The following is a 24,086-nucleotide window of genomic DNA, read 5'->3' as shown; positions in this document are numbered from 1 at the left end:
CTTTCAGGTTTAATAAATACTTATAGAGATATTTAGAAAGTGAGAAAAAAAAAACATGCTACAATATTCTAAATTGATGTATATGAATAAAATTAAAAACTATTTTTTAAAGAGCATCATTTGCTGAAATTTTTGTTTATTCAAACTTATAAAAATTTGATCATAATTAAAATGATACTATTTAATTAAAATATATAAAATATCTATATATGACTATAATAAGAGCAATATTTAAATAATTAAGATATTAATTTATAAGTAAAGGAAACATTCATAAATAAGTCACACATAATATAACAAAATTATAATAGAGTTACTTAAATACAATATTGATATGTTATTCTTTTTTATTTTATTCTTTTAAAGTCAAAATAATATTTTATGCTTAAAAGAGTTATTTAAAAAATTAAAATTAGTTCAAAAAATAGAAAAAAATATTTTTAAAAAGTTTTAGGTGTTCAAGTTGACCCAAATGAGCCCAAAGGCTAAAAATATTAGGGTTGAATTTAGCTATATGAACTTTTTCTATAAGATAGAATACTTTAAACTCGACTTGAATTAAGCTCAGCTCAAATGAGTTTGGTTTGCTCGAATTACCAACTCTATCTATTTTTCATATAGCCACATAGAAAATGCATTTTAGGGAATAAAAAATAATATTCAACAAAATCTAAAAAATACACAATAAATTCCAAAAATTTGTTAAATATTTCTTTGCCTTCTAATCATGAATATTACCCATTTATTTCAAATTATATCAAAAAAAAGTGCTAAAAATTTAAGATAAGATAGGTAAAAGTGTATAAAATATATGAATAATCAATTAAGCATTACCAAAAACATGCTAGGTAGAGGTAGACCACCACCGGGGGTAGGGAGGGAGGGAGGGAGGGAGGGAGGGAGTGTGTGTGCACGTGCGGGCACGCGTGCACGGGCATGTTAACCGTGTTCACTTGGCCAACACGATACTAATATAATTGTTTAGAGGTTAAAATATATTAAAAATAAATTTAGGATTCAGATTATTTCTGGGCTTATAATTTATGGCTCAAAATTTCATTTAACTTTGTGTGAAAATGGTAAAATTATTGTTTTGCAAAAGCAAGTTAATAGGTGAATGAAAATAAAGTCCTAAAAGAATAAGTTAATGATAGTTAGATTCTTGATAAATTTTTTTGAAAAATGAATTATAAATATCAATTCAAATAGTTATAAATAAGAATGTGAATTACAAACTGATTTTTATATTTAAAATTTAAATATTTTATTTGCAACTGAAACTCTTGAATTTTATAATTATTTGAGTCAATATTTATAGCTTTTTTTTTCCTTTAAATTTTGTTAGGACTTAACTACTTAACTCTTTTTTAAATTTTACAACTTGATAGTCATTATTCTCCCCAAATTAATAGCTTTCATCTTATATGTGTTACCCCTCTTTGAATGGAAATAAAAATAATATTATAACTTAAAGAAGATCATATATGATAATTTTATGTAATTATAAGAAAATATTATACTCCCTCCTTCAAAAATATAAGACATTTTTTGAGAAGTTTGATATTAAAAAATATAAGGCATTTTTAATCTTTTGAGGTGTAATCATTGTCTTTTTTTCAAAAATGCCCCTATTAATAATGACTTTATATTTATTATAGGATATTTAATAGGGGTAAATATGAAAAGATAGGGTTAGTTAAAAAATAGATAACTACTTTATTGAGAAGTGTGATTCAGTTAAAAATGCTTTATATTTTTGAACAAAAGGAGTGTATATATATATATAACTAAAATTTGAATGCATGAGCAAAAAACTCATTTTTTTTACAGTGAGAACCATTAATATATATATATATATATATAGGCAAATTCAATTTTTATGTTGATTAGTTTTCTTCTCTAAAATTTCTTAATGTTGTCGATAAAGTATTTGATTTGATAAATTTCAAAAGCAAATGTTCTTTAGACTTATTAAATAGGATGCCATTGCTTGAATATTCTACAATCAATACAGTAATATATAATACATCCAAATTTTTTTTTTATTTCTCAACAATAGAACTCTTCGGTTGGGCCTTAGTCTTGAACTGCACCTTTGTTTTGATATATAAAAGTTTATGTGTGTTAATTTTTGAGAGGCATAAGTTCATTATAGTCAGGGCATGCTTTCATATTTAATGAACGTTTATAGAAATATTTATATATTGCCCACCAATGATCACACTGATAGTGAGATTTGAATTCATGACTTTATAGTAATTAACTCTTTTGGGTGTTGATTTTTTTTAATGACAATTAGGAGTCCCATAAGAACATTAATGACAATTATAGACCCTAAATTATCAAAATCACAATAACAAATCATGGTCTTTATTTGAAATTAAAAATTTTGAATTATTAGTTGGAAAATTAATAAAATACACTTCAAATTATTTGTAACATAAGTTAGAAATTTATGAGAGTTACTTATGAATTGCAAATCAATAATTTTTTATTTTTGCTGTTGTTACATTATATAGATAAATTGCTTAGGAAATTTCTAAAATGCATATAGGATTATTTGTAACGTTAGTTGAAATTTTATAAGAATTAGTTGTGAATCGCAAGCCAATCACTTTTAATTTTTTGTTATTACTTGAAAAATAAACAAAAGGTACCTAATAATTGTTTGCTATCAAGCATTACCGCAAGCGTACGGGTCGTCACAAGTATAGAATATTTCAGAGTTATCGTTCTCATGAGGATTTAGGCAAATGAGGGTTAAAATTTACTATTAAGCTTTAAGATAGGTTGGACAAAATCAAGAGCATGTTTGTGTGAAAGTAATAAAAATTTGATTAAAATTATTTTAAAGCAATTAAAACTTGTTGAGGCTTTAACTTTCAGAGGTAAGGATTTAGGATTATCTCTCCCCTTTATATTTCATAAAACTTAAAGTAATTCCTCTCAAATATATTTTTAATGAAAATAAGTGTTAGTCTAAAATTGTAATTCATTTGAAAAAACTTTCTCAAGTCAAAATTAAGTATATTTGAAAACACTAAAATTTTACAATCTCTTGAAAATAATTAGTAAAAATAAATTTTAAACACCAATCTTAATATGACTATAAAGGGTTAATAAAATATCTCTATTTCACCAACAAAACCATCTATTTATTTTTATAAATTTCAAGTCCAATATCATTTTATCCAAATTTTACACTTAAATTAGCTCTCTCAAGCAAAACTCAAGTAAACAAAACAATCTAAATGGTGATCAAGCAGTTAAAAGCATCAAGCGTAGGATGAAATAAACATGCATATATCATTAACCACCAAAAGAGAGAAATATTCAAGTCTTAATTCATATAAAAGTTCAAAATAATCCTAAAACAAGAGAACTAACTACTCATGTTCAGAAAAGAGCCACAAATGACATAATGTATAGCATCTATATTAGAAACAAAGAGATAAAAGGGAAGAAAAGAAGAAAAACTGAAGGAAATCCACTTGAATCTTTACAAATCTTCAATCATTGGCTAAATCTCCTCCAAAAATTCTAAACCCTAGCAAGCCTCAAGAACACTCTCAAAATTGCAGCTCTCTCCTTAAAGTGCAAGAATTTCGCATATGTAACCCTAACTTTAAGTCTGATTCAAAAATGCATAGCTTCAGTAAAAGGTTTTTAGCTGTATCCAATTTTTCCTTGGCTGCGATCAAAACCTCTCGGTCAGATCTCTTGGTTGCAGCCAAAACGTGTTAGTGGTATGCTGTCTTTGACTTTCGGCTAAGGCTAAAGGTCTGTCAGCTAAGGTCAAAAGTACTTGGGCTAAAGCTTAATTCTTCACTCTTTGTCTTGACTTTCTCTTAATATAATAACTTCATAACTCCTTTTTTACTACTCAAATAATGCTCCAACAACCTAAGAAGGCAAGAAATTTTGTGAATCGAAGATTAATCATACCAAAATAAAGAATTATGCACAATGTATCCTAAGATTTTGTCATTTAAACCCAAGTGTGAGATATGCACATTTTCCTATCATATGTACCAAGAGTATGCACAATTTCATCAAAAAGCATATGAAATTATAGAAAAATGCACTGAGATGACATAAATTTCTATAAGTTATCAATAATCTTTGTAATGTTAGTTAAAAATTTATAAAAGTTCATTGTGAATCTTAAATCAATCAATAAAAGATAATTTATAATAAGTAAGGACCATAGTCTGTTACTAAAATTTTAATAATTCAAGATCTATAATTATCGTTAATGTTCTTATGGAATTATTAATTGTCATTTTCCCATTTTTTATAACATTGAAAACATTTAGTTAAAATAAAGAAAAAGAAAGAGAAAAAAAACATGGTACAATATTCTAAATTCGGTACTGCTAATTTATTTCTTTTTATTTTTAAAATTTTAAATTATTAATTATTAAAAACATTTCACATCCACAGAATCAAACTTTTTTTTTTCAATTCATTTCCCTGTTGAATTTGGACCCGGAAGCTGTTTTTTATTATTATCATTTTCCTTCCACTTTCATAATTTATTAATATCATTGTATTAAATAAATATGTTTTAGCCATAGATTTAATGAATGGCTGTGGTTAGAGAAATTGAGGGGAAACGATAATAAAAAAAAATGGAAGTTCTGTTTCCATTTAATTTATTTCATGTGTCAAAACTCAAAAGCGACCCAAAGTCTTCCCCCTGAAACATTCGTTTCTGGTTTTTTTTTTTTTTTTTTTGGGTCTACCTGCTGTTCTTGTCACCTCGTCGTATTGAATGGGACTGTGTTGTATCGCTTGAAACGTGAAGCACATTCACTGCCACGTTATTATTGTCATGGCGGTGTAAATGCATTGAATTAGTCAATACCAATATGATGCTCAAATTCAGAAGGAAATCACAGAGAATCTCACGAGTAGAAAAAATAAGGGAGAATTTCAATCACATGTTATGAAAGAGAGATATTTAGCCATGGGTCTCAAAAATATTTAAAATTTTTTTGCAGGATTTCTAGACTCAAGAGAAATAAAATAGGTAAAAGACCGAAATTCCTTTCTTAAAACTTAACAAGTACTTAGTTACTACTTAAATTTACTTGTTCATTGCTTACTTGTACTTGTTAATTCCTTAACGGTACTGGTTAAATAATTAGTGAGTTAATTATGTGACTCCATATTTTAAAAACATTACTTATTAATTTAAAAATTTTATTTGTTAATTTCTCAACATGATTTGTTAACTACTTAACTTGATTTGTGAATCATTTATAAGACTTGTTCACTCAATTGAACTGAAAAGTACTATCATTAATTGTTAATTTTCTTATTTCATTTGTTAATTTATCAATATCATTCATAAATCACCTGATTTCACTTGATAATAATTATATTAATATCAATTGTTAATTATCTAACTTTTATTTGTTAATTTACTATTATTAATTATAAATTACATGACTTGTCAATAATCATACTAATTCAATCATTTGGTCTTAAGTGCAAAATTATTAGTCATTAATTCTCTAATTTTACTTGTTAATTTACTAGTATCGGTTGTCAAACATTTCTTTCTTTTGTAAAAAGGTATTTGAATCTTTTTAGCCTCCCATTTTATTTTAATTTAGTCCAAAAATTCTGCAGAGAATTTTTAAATTATTTTGGAACCCACTCATAAATATCTCTCTTTCATGATTCTTAACTAAAATCCTCCCCAAAAATAAATAGTTCATTATAGAAAATGTTTTATAATGTGATAAGAAGGAATGCCACCTAAAGAAATGGAAGTTAATTAATTTTTACGTTGATTAGTTTTCTTCTCCATAATTTCTTAATGTTGTTGATATATATTTGCTTTGTATTCTTGGAGAACCATTGATATAAAGGAAAATTTAATTTTCTATTACGCCGTTGGCTCTTGGTTGATGCTGACAGTTTGGTCTCAATAGAACTCAATTGTTCAGTCCTAATTCATGCCTACTGTTTGGCCCCGGTCAGTGGTAGCCACCCTGTCCCGATTGGTGGTGGCTGCATTTTGGTCCTAGTTGTCCTTGGCAACTTGATTCTATTAGGTGTTGCTGATGGGCCAATCAAATTACAAAGATATTGAGGTAGGATTTAAAATAATAAGGGTTTGAGAATTTTAAATTATAAAGAGATTGAAGTAGAATTTGAATTTGAATTTGAGTCTATACATTTTTAATTGGGAGAATGATAGAGAGGTTTTAAAAAGACCAATTAGTTCAAGTTATGTTTCAAGTGTCAAATTTTAAAAATTTACAACTCAATTTCTCAATTTTGCAATCCATTGTGATGAAGTTACAACATATATTCCAAATTTTAATAGGGAAAATAATTTTTTTATTCTTCAACCATGTTAAAATTTAGAAAATAAGTTAAAAATTCATCATAATGCCATTGCAAAATTGAGAGATGAACTTGCAAATTTTTGGAGTTTGGCACTTGAAACCTAACTTAAATTAATTGATTCTTTTGTGACTTCTTTGTCATTCTCCCCTTTTAATTACCCAAACAATGAATTTAGTGTAAATCTAAATCTCTATGCATCCAAATATAGCTTTAGCATATTTGAGAATGTCAATTACGATATATTATCAATCGTTTATTATGAGCCAAACAATGATCATTCAATTTTTATAAATATTGAGGGTGGAACACAATTTTGGAATCTATGGAAAAAAAAAAAAAAAAACATGTTGCACTTGGTTTCTTTAAGGAATTTAAAGATCAATCATGTGTCAGCAATGTTGTAAGTTTTTAATATGATAAACATTTGGTTGAGAAAGCAATAAATTATAAATGCCATAAGTTATCTTTTGTTCCGCAGCAAGGCTGGACCACATTGCTTTCATTCTTTTTGGGAACATCGAAGTATTGGCTCGGTCTGAAGACTGAATCATGGTCAATGCACCAAAATGTTTCTTATTTGTGATAAATTTAATCATGTTTTGAATGTGAGATTTTCCATTAATTGATACTACTAGGATTTACGAATTGCTTATATTAAAACCATACAAGATGTGTATGAGGGGGTAAAAACTAGTATAAGAACGTCTAATGGTCAAATAAAGGATTTTCCTATAAAGATTGGACTACATCAGGGATCATCTCTGAGTCCTTATTTATTCAACTTGATCTTAAATATTTTGACAGAACATATTCAAGGGAAAATTTCGAAATGTATGCTCTTTGCGGATGATATAGTTCTTATAGCAGAGACAAGAGAAGAGGTTAATTGCAAACTTGAGTTATGGAGGAGGACATTGGAGTCGAAAGGTTTTCATCTGAGTAGAAGTAAGATGGAATATTTATATTATAAATTTAGTAAAGGACTATTCGATAATAATTTGAAAGTGAAATTAGGAGATCAAATTATACCTCAAGTGAAAAAGTTTAGATATTTGGAAGCCATTATTCAAAATGATGACGAAATCAGTGGAGATATTTCACATAGAATTCAAGCTAAGAGGTTTAATTGGAGAAAAGCTAAAGGAGTTATTTGCGAACGTAAGGTGCCTAATAAACTTAAAAAAAAGTTTTATCGCACTGCTATTAGACCGGCAATGTTATATAGTAGTGAATGTTGGGCTCTAACGGGACAGCAAGAGCATAAAGCTGGAGTAGCAGAGATGAGAATGTTACGATGGATATGTGGACATACACGTAAAGATAAAATTGGAAATGAGCACGTACGCGAAAAAATGAGGGTGGCACCTATTGAGAAAAAAATGGTAGAAAATTGGTTGAGATGGTTTGGGCATGTACAAAGAAGACCAAGGGAGGCACCAGTGAGAAGAGTGGAACATATAATTTTGAGTCCGATTAAGAGAGATAGAGGAAGACTTAAGAGAACACTCTTGAAAGTTATTGAACCCAATCTTTTAATTAATAATATTCCTAAAAGCTTAATAAATGATAGAACACAATGATGTCTTGCAATCCATGTAGCCGACCCCACCTAGTGAGATAAAGGCTTGTTGTTGTTGTTGTTGTTGTTGTTGTTGTTGTTGTTGATACTACTAGGGTTGTGGTTGTGATCCACTGGTACACATGAGGTGTGATTATGCATCTGATTGATCGTGTTAATATGATTTATTTTGAGGTATGATAAATTAAATCATCTTATTTGAAAACCATAGATGATTAAATAACAGAGTATATATGTTGCAAATTATACATATGGGTTTAGTGAATTCGTACATGGGTTTGTTTCATTCTTGTTCTAGTATTGAACCAGGATAGTTGTAGTACTCATTTAATTGAAGTATCATTGATGTAAAAATAGGACTTATGGATATTATATTATGAAATTCTAATTAATTAGAGTGGTTGGCAATATATATAAAAAGTTCCAATTTAATTAGGATGGGAAGATATGATATTGTGAGATTCTAATTTAATTAGAATTATTATTAACAAGATATTAGGATTTTTTTTTTTTGGTGATCAAAACATCAAAACTGGAGGGGTTTTCAGCAAGAGTTATTTTGCTCTGTTCTAAAAATATATGACTATTGTTAAGGAGGTTCCACTTAATCATAGGGAGTTCCAACAATTATATTGGAATTGCTCTTAAGAATAGTGTTATCAGACACAATTCAAAACATATTTTCTATGGAATTTTTTGACAGATTTAGTGTGTATTTAGATTAAGAAATTTACAATTGAGGTCATGATTTAACTGAGGTTAGCACACTGAGATTAGAGAAAAAGTCAGTTAATAAAACGTGATTAATATTTGGATATCTTTTTTTCATAAGTCAGCTAGATAAACCAAATATTTTATTTTAATTCAAAAGTCAGTTAAGATTTTTAATGACAAATATATCCATAAATTTTTTAGTACATATTTTTTGACTAATTGATAAGTGAAAAATACTAAACTTAAAATGAAAATTAATAAGTAGGATATCTTAAATATTCAATTATGAAAAGCTAAAATAAATTTATAAATTACAAATTATTCAATTGATATGATCTATAAGTTGATCTCTAATAATATTGTGAACATAATACATATGTTGTGATGATTTCAGTGAAGTTTGCCTTTTAAAAAATGAGAAAGAATATATAATACTTTATAAAAATAATAAAATGATGAAAAATACTAAAAAGGTAAACTTCACTTAATCAATTTATTATTTTTTATAAAATATTAAATATTTTCTTTTTAAAAAAAATAAATTGAAATTTACATATCTCAATTGACAAAATTTTAAATCCAAAAATATGAACATTAAAATATTGCAAGACTAATAGAATTAAAACAATGTGAATTGCTGTATTTTTATTATTAAAAAAAATGTTATAAGCGACGTGAGCATATAAGAATTTCTCTTATCCTTCTCCTTTGTCCCCACTAATTTCTCTCTCTTCATCTTTTGTTATTATTTTTTTGATGTTGTCGTTTTGCTTGTCTTCGGCCGAAAATACAAAGAAAAGTCGTCTGAATACAAAACAATGGCTCACTAGTACCAAGGCTGAATGCAGAAGCCAGGAAAGATTAGTTTAGGAAAAAAGCTCATTTAAACCATAACTTCAGTTGAAATTTTTTTCCATCCAAACAAGATGTTTTGCGATTTTTACATCCTAACCTCTGTTTGGGCCATCCTACAACATGTAATTGCTTCTTGTTCGTCCATGGCTGGCATTCTATCGTCTCTTGGTCTAGGAGGTCTCTGGTTTTCTTCCGTCCATTTCGCACTACACGATGGTGGAGCCACTGGAGATGACCATCGAGCATGACCCACCCAAACACATGCTACATGCCTATATTAAGTTTTGCAATAATATTATGTGTTCTAAGGACCAAATTATGAAAAAATAACACTTATTTAAAAAAATAATTAAAGATCAAATTGTAAATCACACTGAGCATATCATTGTTAAAAAGGTTCTAATTTAGTATTTCATAATTTATCTGTTTATTTTAGATTTTTAGATTTTAATATTTTATAATTTAACAATTTATTTTATATTTTTATAATTCACAAACAATAGTTAATTATATATGCACCTTTTATTTTACATTGTGTGTGTGTGTATATATATATATAAAATATATATACATATCAACTAGATTTTAAACCAAATCATCCAAATAAATTTTAATTTATTTAACTGACTTCTAAATAAAAAGTATTCAAATAAAATCATGATAAAGAGACATGCTTTTTTGTTTTTTTAACTTCAAGTTTGCCAACCTTAATCGCTTCCAACATTGCAAATTTTTTAATCCAAACACAACCATAACCTAATTGACTGCACTTTAGCCTTGGAATGCACTTTTGCTTAAATAGATTTATTAACTTTATAGGGTGTTTTCACCAAAAGTTAGTTCAATTGATTATAATTTGACCTATGATCCATAGGTCATGAGAAAAAAATTCTACTACTAATGTGAGAACTTTATCTATCTAAAAGCATGTCTTGATCTTGGTGAACATGAGACCCAATTAATATGAACTTTTTTCACGAGGAAAACTCTCTCTTGGGTGTTGATTTTTGTTATAACATTGAAAACATATAATTAAAACTAAAAAAAGTTAAAAAAAAAGAGAAAAAATTGTACAGTGTTCTAAATGGATATGAATAATAAGAATTAAATTATATTATAACTTGAAAGTATTCTAATGTGAAAAATAAATAAGAATTAATAAAAATTAATATTCTAACTTGAAAAATTTCGTGTGTTCCTAACTTTGACATAGACTTTTGTAATGACTTTTAGAAAACACCTGTCAATTCATCTCTCTCTCTCTCTCTCTCTCTCTCTCTCTCTGGTCCTTGATAGATGGTCCTACGTAATAAATGTTTTTTATTATTCATGAATGAAGTTTGACTTCCGCAAATTAAATGGAGGTCTAATGTCATGAATTGAAGAAGACATATAATAGTTTGTATCTGAGAACTTGATTATCTGATTGCACAAGGAAGCATCCTTCATAGTCTTCCATTATGAGGATCCTTTCAATTTTATCTCTTCACTCCATACTATTTTGCTACATGTATCTTCGCAGCCACTTGTTGGCGGTGTCCGGCTTTTGTATTGAAGATCAACAATCACTATTGCTGCAACTGAAGAACAATGAATTCAAGTTCGATGCTTCATGGTCTACTAAACTAGTAAGCTGGAATCAAAGCTTTATTTTTTATTACTGTGATTGGAGTGGTGTAACTTTGTGATAAGGAGGGGCATGTTGTTGGTCTGGACTTGAGTTGGGAATTCATAGATGGAGAATTGCATAATTCAAGTGCTCTTTTCTGTTTCCAACATCTTCAAAACTTGGATTTGAGTCACAATTATTTCAATTCTTCAATTTCGCCTGCAATTGGAAATTTGAAGAACTTGGTCTTTTTGAATTTGTCTGATAATTCTTTTGTAGGGAAAGTACCAATGGAGATTTCCCAGTTGAAAAATTTGGTTAGTCTTGATTTACCTTCTTCATCCTTGAAACTTGAAATTCCAAATTTGCAACAACTAGTCCAAAACCTAACAAAAATCAGGTATTTGTACCTAGATTATGTAAAAATATCAGCTCAAGGAAAAGATTGGAGCAATGCTTTGTTAGCAATTCCTAGTCTTGAAGAAGTGAGCATGATGGGGTGCAATCTCTTCGGACCCATTGATTCTTCATTGGAGAGACTTGAGAATCTCTCAAAACTTTATCTTGATAGTAATAATCTATCATCTATAGTGCCTGAAAGCTTTGCCAAGTTAAAGAAATTGACTATCCTGAGTCTTCAGGATTGCAACTTGAGGGGAGATTTTCCGCATAAGATATTCCAAATAGAAACATTGTCCTTCATAAGCATACTTCACAATGACAATCTCCACGGTTCCTTGCCATACTTCCCACTAAATGGATCTCTTGAGATTTTAGTAGTAAGAAAAACAAACTTCACTGGTCCAATCCCTTCTTCTCTATTTGTACTCCCATCTATAGCATACGTTGATCTTTCATTCAACCATTTTGATGGTGAAATAAAGCCTGATATGTTTCAAAGTCATCAATATTTAGATATATTAGATCTTTCTTACAACAACTTATCCATGGTTATTGATGCTAACCTCTCTTCATTTCCAAACATATTTCATCTTGGATTAGCTTCTTGTAACTTGACTGAATTCCCAGCGTTCTTAAGAAACCATTCTCCGATGGTTTATTCTCTTGACCTCTCAAACAACCATATTCAAGGATTGATACCTCATTGGATTTGGAAACTTCAAGGATTACAGTGGTTAAATCTTTCTATCAATTATTTGACAGGTTTTGAATCTATGAAAAATCTCACAAATAATTTCTATGTTCTTGATCTTCATTCCAATGAACTCCAAGGACGAATTCCAGTGTTCTCTTCTGTGGCTTATTTGGACTGCTCAAGTCATAACTTCAACTCTATTATTCCACACAATATTGGAACCCATTTATCTTCCACTTTTTTCCTCTCTCTTTCTGAAAACAAATTTCATGGACACATTCCTCGTTCCTTGTGCGAAGCTTCTCTTCTAAATGAGCTCGATCTTTCCAATAATAGCTTCAAAGGGACAATTCCAGCTTGTTTGATAGAGAGTGAGATGCTTTGGGTATTAAGTCTTGGAGACAACAAGCTCACTGGTAAAATCCCTAATTCATTTCCAAAATCATGTTGGTTAAAGGCTTTAGATATCCATGAAAATCAATTGAGTGGGCTAATTCCTGAGTCTCTTGCTAGATGCAAGTACTTAGAGATGCTAAATCTTGGGAATAATCATATTGAGGGACACTTTCCATGCTTGTTGAAGAAAATATCCTCATTGCGGGTGATGGTATTGGGAGGGAACAGATTAGAGGGCCCCATTGAATGTTTTGACAACAATGGAACTTGGCCAGTCCTTCAAATTATTGATTTGTCTTTTAATAACTTCAGTGGTTTTCTTCCAACAAGAACCTTGACAACATGGGAAGCAATGAGTTAAGGTTTTTGGGACTCTAATTATGACCTAATTATTTATAATGGAACCGGTTACTACTATGAGACGGTGAAAATTATGAGTAAAGGCACATATATGGAGTCGGATAAAATACTAAACTTATTTACTTTGATTGACTTCTCATCTAACCGTTTTGAAGGGCCTATACCTAAAGAGCTGATGAAGTTTGAAGTTCTTCATGTTCTCAATTTATCAAATAATGGTTTCTCAGGCAAAATCCCATCTTCAATAGGAAATATGAAGCAGCTTGAATCCTTGGATCTTTCAAGCAATTCTTTGACTGGAGAGATTCCAATAGAGCTTGCAAGTTTGTCATTCCTTTCATTTTTGAACCTTTCATTTAATCATCTGCTGGGAATGATCCCTACAAGCACACAACTTCAATCATTTGATGTCTCTTCCTTCCAAGTCAATGATGGGCTCTATGGACCTCCTTTGACCAAAACTCCAAGTTATGGGAAGCCTGGACCGATGCCACGTCTAGCATCTAGAAAGGATCATGGAATCGATTTCAAGTTTATAACGGGCATGGAATTTGGATTGATTTTTGGCTTATCCATTATTGTTGGGCCTCTTTTCTTTTGGAAGCAATGGAAGGTAAGATACTGGAGGTGGGTGGAAAACGTACTTTGTAGCATCTTTCCACAACTTTATCTTGATTGTCAAAGGCATGAGGGAAAATGGCACGTAGTTCTGCGTTGGAGTCGTTAAGCTTCACACTTTGTTGAGCGACATGATTTGAGTATTGATTTATAAGGTAAATAAATATATGATTATATTTAGCAAATTTTATTATATTGTTTGAAGTATACATGCATGCATTTTTTTTTTTTTTGTGTTTATTATGATATGTTTTCTTCATGACAATGGAAGTTTTTTGTGTTAGTGTGCGTGTGTGTCATATGATCGAGTTCTATTCATGTAAATGTTCATTAATGTTTTAATCCTTGCTTTATATTATGTCACATGATACATAGGTCTTTTTTTATTATGACAACATACATAAGACTATATTTGTCTATTAGTAGAATTTGCAAGAATTGAGACTTCGTGCACGGGCAAAAGTGCATATATACAAAAGCTCAAAACTATATACATTTTGATTAAAATTTTGATCCACGCTAGATAATTACAATATTATAGAAGTAAACATGGCGATGCAATTAGTGGATATACACCCGTTTGTATGTAATAGTAGTAAAAACTTCATAAAGCAATTGCTGTAACTTGATAAAGCATATGCTGTAACTTTTTAATATTGTTTTTGTTCATTATTCTTTTTTTTTTTTGAACCATTTGTTCATTATTCATATTGTCTATATTGTTAATATATATATATATATATATTTCAATTGTATCAACCAACTAACTCTGTTATACCATTGTAAACTTTAGGTGAAGAGGATTAATGAAGGTGACATTCAAATATGATGCAGCTTAGCTAGACATGATAGTGAAATAAAGATTTGAAGTATGATTCTTGTAATTATTTGAGTTTGATCATTCAAATTTAATACCTTGTTGTGTGGAGTAATGGTGTTCGACTTAGAATTTGTTCGTGTTGTTAATGTTTTTTATAGTTTATTTTAAGTGATGCCCTTATGTTTTCCATCAATGTCTGAATATCTTTATTATTGGCTCTTATACTTTTTCTTAAATCTGGAAATTTTATCACATAGCTTAGAAGGTGTAAAGTTTTTTTTTAATTTATTTTTGTAGGTTGAAAATTTACTGCTTTTGGTCACAGTTAGTTATTATGTTCATAATAGCATTGTAAAACGGGTTGTGGGTCAGCCTACCATGATTGGGAATGGGCCAACTCTCCAATAATATGGGCTGGATTTTTAAAATTCCCAAAGAGCGTATGACAAGGCTATTTTATGGTGGCTTTTTTTTTTTTTAATTATTGGTTTATTGTAAGGAATCTAGCTCATACACTTTCATTTTTCTTTCTTATGTAAGTGCACTTCATCTTTTTCTTTTATTGAAAAACAATGCATTGAAAATTAAAGGAATCTTTGTGCACACACTCAATAAATGCATTTTCTAAATATTGTTGTAAATTATTTTTAAATTTTTTTAAACGTATTTGTTCTTTTTATAGGGGGAAAAAAGGAATGGAGGGACATTAGTGGCAGCAACGGCTATTTTCAAATTATAGGAAAGTGCATTGAAAATATAATTTTTTATATTTTTCTTAAAGATGTTTTAAAATATTATATATATATATATATATATCCTTGCATATAATTTAATATCTAATATCTTTTGAATTAAAAAAATAAATTATGGTAAATATTAAGGAACCAGATTATTCACTAATAATTACAAATGCTTTCAATCAATAATAATTATGATGAGTTGCATATATGCATGTATTTATTAGAGTAATGGCAAGCACGAATCCAGATTTTCAGAATAGTGGCAGAGGAAGGTTATCTTAATTAATTATAAATGTCAATTTCCTAACAAATCTATAAAATAATTTATAATATGAGCAAAATTATGTGAATGGGAAGATTTTTCCTCATTTTACGGAACAGTAGTAACAATATAAAATTTACTCAAGTCTCCAAACACATAAATAAAACCTAACCGAGTACTTCAAAATGTTAAGAGCAAAAGTTAGTACGTGTTTCAATTTAATATGTGTATATTATAACGTGAGCTAAATAATGAGAAAGCTAATAATAATTCCAGTTTTTCAGAACTCGGGCCAGCTTAACTGTAAATGATAGTCTCCCAAAATATAAAATAATTTATAACATAAGCTAAATGAGAATATATGAAAGATATTTTCTCTCTCTTTTTCAATGGAATGGTACGGTAATAGATGAAAATTTATTGAAATGTTAAAAAGCATAATTAAAATATAATTCACACATAAGGCCAGCTCATTTGATGAGAGTGGGAAATGAGGAAAACTTAAAATCTCTCTTGTTTGTGGACTTGATTTTTCTTTTTTTCTTTTTTGCACCACTATCTCTTTATTTCCTATCTTAATCCCTCAATCAAATTTTGAATGATTTGAATTTAATATTTCATAATCATTAATCAATTAGTGAGTTTTGTTTTTGTTTTTAATTTGTGAATTTGTTAATTTTTGAGGAATGTTGATTATAGATTTTTTGGTTAGATTTCATTTCGTCCATTCATCCACTCATTAAACTAAGCATTTTCTATCAAGCACCGTCATCCGCATATCATCATCCTATTCCTCGCTTCTCACAAAGCATCATTGATCTTCTTTTTCTTTTTTTGTTAAATTTCATATTTTGCATATTCATCCTGTTTTTTTTTTTAATACAAGGTTGTGGAAAAAAATTGTGTCAGAAATACAAAAATCAAATCATGTCAGATTCCAAAAAGATTTCACATCCCAAAAGCAGTTGATTAAAAATAAAAAAAAATCAAAATTGTTTTTGAGATGCTTAGTGTGTGAGCATATCAAATATTCACCCTAGTTTTGATGATGTACGTACCATGTTAATTAAGTTTTGAAAGAGATTAAAAAAAAGTATAATGATAAGAAATGTTCAAAAGATCATAAATATTTTTATTTATTTTATGATATTATTTTTTGTTAAAAGTTATGATAAATTAGATGAGAAATAAAGATTTATTGACTTTAAATGGGAGAAGATAATGATCCAATTATAATTATAATTTTCATAGTTACTTGAGTTTATACTTTTTTCAAGAGAGTGTGCGATGTCACGGAACAAACAAATTCTTAACAAATATTTTTAATCAATTAATAGTATTTTTGAATTATCTTAATTTAAAATAAACGATTAAAAATAACTAAAATTAAAAAATATAAAAATTGACGAGGAACAATCTTAAAATAAAGATAATATATATATACTCCTTCCGTTCAAAAATATAAGGCACTTTTTGAGGAATTAGATATTTAAAAATGTAAAGCATTTTTAGTCTTTCGAGGTGTAATCATTGTCTTTTTTTTTCAAAAGTGCCCTTAGTGATGATGACTTTATATTTATTATAAGGTGTTTAATAGGAATAAATATAAAAAAATAGAGTTAGTTTGAAAGTAGATAACTACTTTATTGAGAGTGAGATTCAATTAAAAATGTCTTATATTTTTTAACGGAATGAATATATACATATATATAATAGATTCTTAAAATAAGCACAAGTTAATTAAAAATGGATTATATTATTCAATAATAAAAAATAGAATTAACAAAAAATGTATTGTTAAAATGAAAAAAAAAAACTACGTTAAATGGTATTGAGTTTCAATTTAAAATAAACAAATAAATTACGCATATTATATCAAACTCTTTCTTATCTATTTTCAAAAATAAATAAAACCTTCTCTAAGAAAAAAATGGGTAACATTTACCTGTGTATAGAAATGGCGAAAAAATGATATATGAAAAGGGTTAAATAGTAAGTTAGATCCTAAATTATAGGTTCATAAATGATTTAATCCCTAAATTCATCTTTAGTACATTTTAAACTTTAAGCAATGATACTATAGCAATCTCAACTCCACAGTTAATTTTGAGTAAACATGGGTTAAAACACTACTCTCTCTCCCCCCCCCCATCTTCAGTGTTCATCACATTATGCTCATCGATCGGTGAAATTTAGACTATTTAGATTTTGATATGGATGGTCTAAATTTAAAGTATTATTTTATATTTATTACAATAAAATTTATAAAAATTATAATAAATTTTTTATTATCAAAATTTGAAGAGTCTAGATGTAATCTACATAGTTCAAATTTAAAATTTTTTACTTGCAATTTTTTAAAAAAATTCTAATTTTATATATTTTAATTTCTAATATCGTATTTATCAAAAATAAAAAAATACAAAAATTATAACATTGAAAATATTTAGTTAAAATCGATAAAAAAGAGAGAAAAAAATTGAAGAGCATCAAGTATTCTATATAGTGATGTGGTGTACAATAATCTACTCCCTTCTTATTACAATATATTCTCTCCGTCTCTATCTATAAGAAGTTTTATAGAATATTTTTTTATCCCTAAATATAAGAGATTATTAGCATATTTTTTAATAAATAGATCATTATACCTTTATTAAATTAGAAAGAGAAAATGATAAGTACTCTTATTAATTTACTTTAAAAAAACAGATTTTTTTTTACAATAATTAAGGGCAAAATTGAAATGTTGTTATGCTTTTAATTAGACAACCAACTTTTATTAGTTTACATGATTCAATAAAAATATTTTATATATAGAGATGGAAGGAGTAAGTCATTGTTAACTAATTCATGATTTATGAATAGTATTAGTTGAAACATTACATTATTAAGAATGTATGCATTTTTTATTTATATCTTTATTAAATATCTTATATAAGAGTTTAATAATATTAATTAAAATTTTGATGTATGATTTTTTTAAAAAAGTGATAAATAAATAAATAAAAATAGAATATAATTAAAAAATAAATATAAAATTTATTTAATACTTTATATTTTGGGTTAAGTAAAATTTTTATAATATACCTGATGTCGTATCAATTGAAAAAACCATAGCAATTAATTATTCAAACTCGTGGGACCCATGTTCAAAAGAAGAGTTGGTAGTCTGAGACGCGGTGAATGCACCTTGCTACACCCACGTATACTCTGCTCCAACATAAAGCCGCGACTGGACGGTGGACCCTCTTGTTTGGATAAACGAACGTTTGAGCAAATTGAGTGTGGGTTTTAATTGCTGCACTTTTTTCAGTTGATAAAAAAAATAAAAATAAAATAATACCCCCTCAATTTTAAATTATAAAATATTTTAACATAAATTCTTACATACAAATAAAACTTATTAAATACACTTTATAATCTTAGTTTCTCAAGATAAAAATACAAACTTTTAAAAATGTTCTTTATTTAATATTTCATTGATGAAAGAATATTGAAAAGAAAAAATATATGAGAAGAGTAGTCTTAAAAAAGTATCATTAATGAAACCTTATTTTTATTAAAATATCTTATATTTTAAAATATTAAATTTTTTTAAAAAATATTTTATAATTTAAGATGGAAAAAGTAATATATTTTGACGTGTTAAGGGTTCAAAAAGTTTTCCTGACTTTTCAAAAATGATTGAAAGTTACTATCAAGACTGGAGCAATTTCGCGGGGTACTAACTTGAAATAAACTCTTGCAATGACTTTTAGAAAAGACTTGCCAATACATTTCCTTTTTTCCCGTGGCAATCGACCACACAAATAATTTTATCATTCATGAAAACGAAGCTCAAGTTCCCCTAAATTTATGTGTGGAGGTCTATTGTCCTGAATTGAAGAACACTCATAGTTTGTATCAGAGAATTTGCTTGAATCTCTAATTTTACAAAAGGGAGTATCCTTCATAGTCTTCCATTATGAGGATCCTTTCATTTTTATTTCTTCAATTGATACTGTTTTGTTACATGTGCCTTTGTAGCCACATGTCGGCGGTGTCTGGTCTTTGTGTTGAAGATGAACAATCATTGTTGCTGCAACTGAAGAACAATGAATTCAAGTTCCATGCTTCATGGTCTACTAAACTGGTAAGCTGGAATCAAAGCATTCCTCACTGTGATTGGAATGGTGTGACTTGTAATAAGGAGGGGCATGTTACTGGTCTCGACTTAAGTTCAGAAGCCATAGATGCAGAATTGCATAATTCAAGTGCTCTTTTTTGTCTCCAACATCTGCAGAACTTGGATTTGAGTTATAATATTTTCTATTCTTCAATTTCGCCTGCAATCAAAAATTTGAAGAACTTGGTCTCTTTGAATTTGTCGCACAATGATTTGGAAGGGCAAATACCAATGGAAATTTCCCAGTTGAAAAATCTGGTTTGTCTTAATTTATCTTCTTCATCATCCTTGAACCTGGAGAATCCAAATCTACAACAACTAGTCCAAAACCTCACAAAAATCAGGTATTTGTATTTAGATTATATAGACATATCAGCTCAAGGGAAAGATTGGAGCAATGCTCTGCTAGCAATTCCTAGTCTTGAAGAAGTAAGCATGCGCTCTTGCAATCTCTCTGGGCCCATTGATTCTTCATTGGGGAGACTTGAGCACCTCTCAAGACTTTATCTTGATAATAATCATCTATTATCCCCAGTGCCCGAAAGCTTTGCCAATTTAAAGAAATTAACCGTCTTGAATCTTGCGAATTGCAACTTGATAGGAGATTTTCCACAAAAAATATTTGAAATTGCAACATTGTCCTATTTAAGCCTATCATACAACTTTGATCTCCATGGGTCCTTCAAAAGCTTCCCCCTGAATGGATCTCTTCAGACTTTAAAAGTAACAGGCACAAATTTCACTGGTCCAATCCCTTTTTCTTTATTTGAACTCCCATTTATAGAACATATTGATCTTTCATCCAACCATTTTGATGGTGAATTGAAGCCTAATATGCTTCAAGTCTGTCGACATCTACAAACATTAGATCTTTCATCCAACCATTTAAATGGTGATTTGAACCTTAATATGTTTCAAGGATGTCATCGTCTACAGACATTAGATCTTTCATCCAACCATTTAAATGGTGATTTGAACCTTAATATGCTTCAAGGATGTCAATATCTACAGAGATTAGATCTTTCTTACAACAACTTGTCAGCTGATGCAAATATTATGGATGCTAACCTTTCTTCATTTCCAAACTTAGAGATTCTAAGATTGTCTTCTTGTAATTTGAGAGAATTCCCAATGTTCTTGAGAAACCAGTCCCAAATATTTAACCTTGACCTCTCAAACAACCAAATTGAAGGAGTGATTCCTCATTGGATTTGGAAAATTCTACAAGTATCTGGTCATCTAAATCTTTCTCTCAATTCTTTGACTAGCTTTGAAACACATATGCTAAATTACACTATTAATTTGGATGCTATTGATATTCACTCCAACAAACTCAATGGGAAGATTCCTCCTTTTATTACCTCATTCTTTTTGGACTTGTCAAGTAATAATTTCAACACTGTTATTCCACATAACATTGGTGCTCAATTTCATTCAGTTCATTTCCTCAAACTTTCAAGAAACAAATTTCATGGGGACATTCCTCATTCCTTGTGCAATATTCCACGTATGTATTTACTTGATCTTTCCAATAATGTGCTTGAAGGGACAATCCCACCTTGTTTAATACATAGTGAGACTCTCCAGATACTAATTCTTGGAAAGAACAAGCTCAAAGGCAATATTCCTAATGCATTTCCAAAAGCATGTGATTTTTTCATATTAGATGTACAGGAAAATCAATTGAGTGGCTTCATACCCAAGTCAATGATCAGTTGCACGAATTTGGGGGTGCTAAATCTTGGGAATAATTATATTAGTGGTTACTTTCCATGCTTCCTAAGGAACTTATCACTTGAAGTCTTGGTTTTGCGAAAAAACCAATTTCAGGGTCCCATTGGATGCTTAGAAAATGATGAAAGTTGGCCTTTCCTTCAGATTATTGATTTGGCTTTTAACAAATTCACTGGATTTCTTCCGGCCAAAGCTTTCACAGCCTCAGAACTAATGATGCTTAATATTGAACTTCAACATACATTATTCAGTTCTGAGCCTTACATCGTATCCAGTTATTCCGCTGGTACATCACAGTATTATTCAATGACAATTGTGAGTAAAGGCCGAGAAATGGTGTGGGATAAAATACTATACTCCTTCACTTGCATTGACTTTTCATCTAACAATTTTGAAGGGCCAATACCAAAAGAGCTAATGAACTTGGTAGATCTTCATGTTCTCAATTTGTCAAACAATGCTTTCTCAGGCAAAATTCCATCTTCAATTGGAAATATGAAGCAGCTTGAATCCTTGGATTTGTCAAACAATTCTTTGACTGCAGAGATTCCAACAGAGCTTGCAAGTCTATCATTCCTTTCATTTTTGAACCTTTCATTTAATCATCTTGTGGGAACGATCCCTAGAGGCACACAAATTCAATCGTTTGATGCCTCTTCCTTCCAAGGCAATAAAGGGCTGTATGGCCCTCCTTTGACCAAAATTCCAAATAATGGGAGGCCAGGATTGATGCTGCCACCTCTAGCTTCTAGAAATGATCATGGAATTGATTTCAAGTTTATCACAGGCATGGAATTTGGAGTGATTTTTGGCTTAGCCATTATTATCGGACCTCTTTTCTTTTGGAGCAAATGGAAGATAAGGTACTGGAAATATGTGGACGATGTTCTTTGTATCATCTTTCCACAACTTTATCTTGATTATCAAAGGCATGAGGGACAATGGCACCCAGTTCTGCGTTGGAGTCGTTAAGCATTACACTTTGTTGAGCAACATGATTTGAGTGTTGGTTTATAAGGTAAATAAATATATGATTATATTTAGCAAATTTTATTATATTGTTTGAAATATACATGCATGCATATTTGTTTGTGTTTATTATGATATGTTTTCTTTATAACAATGGAATTTTTTTGTGTTAGTGTGCGTGTGTGTCATATGATCGAGTTCTATTCATGTAAATGTTCATTAACGTTTTAATCCTTGCTTTACATTATGTCACATAATACATAGGTCTTTTTTTTATTATGATAACAGACATAAGACCATATTTGTCTATTAGTAGATTTTGCAAGAATTGAAACTTCGTGCACGAGCAAAAGTGCATATATACAAAAGCTCAAAACTATATATAATTTAATTAAAATTTTGATCCACGCTAGATAATTACAATATTATAGAAGTAAACATGGCAATGCAATTAGGGGATATATACCCGTTTGTATGTAATAGTAGTAAAAACTTCATAAAGCAATTGCTGTAACTTGAAAAAGCATATGCTGTAACTTTTTAATATTGTTTTTGTTCATTATTCTTTTTTTTTTTGGACCATTTGTTCATTATTCATATTGTCTATATTATTAAAATATATATATATTTTTCAATTGTATCAACCAACTAACTCTGTTATACCATTGTAAACTTTACGTGAAGAGGATCAATGAAGGTTACATTCAAATATAATGCAGCTTAGCTATGCATGATAGTGAAATAAAGATTTGAAGTATGATTCTTATAATTATTTGAGTTTGATCACTCAGAGATTTAATATCTTGCTGTGTGGACTAATGATGTTTGGCTTAGAATTTGGACGTGTTGTTAATGTTTTTTATAGTTTATTTTGAGTGATGCCCTTATGTTTTCCATCAATGTCTGAATATCTTTATTATTGGCTCTTATACTTTTTTCTTAAATCTGAAAATTTTATCACATAGCTTAGAAGGTGTAAAGTTTTTTTTTTAAATTTATTTTTGTAGGTTGAAAATTTACTGCTTTTGGTTACAGTTAATTATTACCTTCATAATAGTATTGTAAAACGGGTTTTGGTTCAGCCCACCACAATTGGGAATGGGCCAACTCTCCAATAATATGGCCTGGCGGATTTTTAAAATTCCCAAAAAGCATGTTATGAGGCTATTTTATGGTGGCTTTTTTTTTTATTGTTTTATTGTAAGGAATCTAGCTCATTCACTTTCATTTTTCTTTCTTACGTAAGTGCACTTCATCTTTTCTTTTTTTGAAAAACAATGCATTGAAAATTCAAGGAATCTTTGTGCACACACTCAATAAAGGTATTTTCTAAATATTGTTGTAAATTATATTTAAATTTTTTTAAACGTATTTGTTCTTTTTATAGGGGGAAAAAAAGGAATGGAGGGACATTAGTGGGAGCTACGGCTATTTTCAAAATATAGGAAAGTGCATTGAAAATATAATTTTTTTATATTTTTCTTAAAGATGTTTTAAAATATTATATATATATATATATATATATCCTTGCACATAATTTAATATCTAATATTCTTCGAATTAAAAAAATTAATTATGGTAAATATCAAGGAACCAGATTATTCACTAATAATTACAAATGCTTTCAATCAATAATAGTTATGATGAGTTGCATATGTGCATGTATTTATTGGAATAATGGCAAGCACGAATCCAGATTTTCAGAATAGTGGCAGCGGAAGGTTATCTTAATTAATTATAAATGTCAATTTCCTAACAAACCTATAAAATAATTTATAATATGAGCAAAATTATGTGAATGGGAAG

At 29.0% G+C, this 24,086-nt stretch overlaps 2 protein-coding genes across 2 annotated transcripts; both read left to right on the top strand.

Moving 5' to 3' along the window:
* Positions 1-11,019: 11,019 nt before the first annotated feature.
* LOC129302620 (receptor-like protein 7) lies at positions 11,020-12,973 on the top strand. Its single transcript, XM_054941534.1, has 2 exons — positions 11,020-11,139; positions 11,204-12,973. The coding sequence occupies exons 1-2, from the start codon at positions 11,020-11,022 to the stop codon at positions 12,971-12,973; spliced, it is 1,890 nt and encodes a 629-aa protein (XP_054797509.1).
* Positions 12,974-19,442: 6,469 nt separating this feature from the next.
* On the top strand, positions 19,443-22,283 carry LOC129302619 (receptor-like protein 33). Its single transcript, XM_054941533.1, has one exon. It carries the CDS (start codon positions 19,443-19,445, stop codon positions 22,281-22,283), a length of 2,841 nt encoding a protein of 946 aa, XP_054797508.1.
* The last annotated feature ends 1,803 nt before the right edge of the window (positions 22,284-24,086 follow it).

The sequence above is a fragment of the Prosopis cineraria genome, unplaced genomic scaffold (genome assembly GCF_029017545.1).
Source record: "Prosopis cineraria cultivar Desert tree isolate PC_DT_omini unplaced genomic scaffold, ASM2901754v1 PC2, whole genome shotgun sequence".
NCBI classification, from domain to species: Eukaryota; Viridiplantae; Streptophyta; class Magnoliopsida; order Fabales; family Fabaceae; genus Prosopis; species Prosopis cineraria.
This window is presented reverse-complemented; position numbering and strand designations above follow the sequence as displayed.

Excerpts from the sequence above, each read along its gene's own strand:
- LOC129302620 (XM_054941534.1), top strand. The coding sequence starts at position 11,020 with ATGTATCTTCGCAGCCACTTGTTGGCGGTGTCCGGCTTTTGTATTGAA. Across the intron at positions 11,140-11,203 it reads CTTCATGGTCTACTAAACTA|GAGGGGCATGTTGTTGGTCT; the intron begins GTAAGCTGGAAT and ends CTTTGTGATAAG.
- LOC129302619 (XM_054941533.1), top strand. The coding sequence starts at position 19,443 with ATGTCGGCGGTGTCTGGTCTTTGTGTTGAAGATGAACAATCATTGTTG.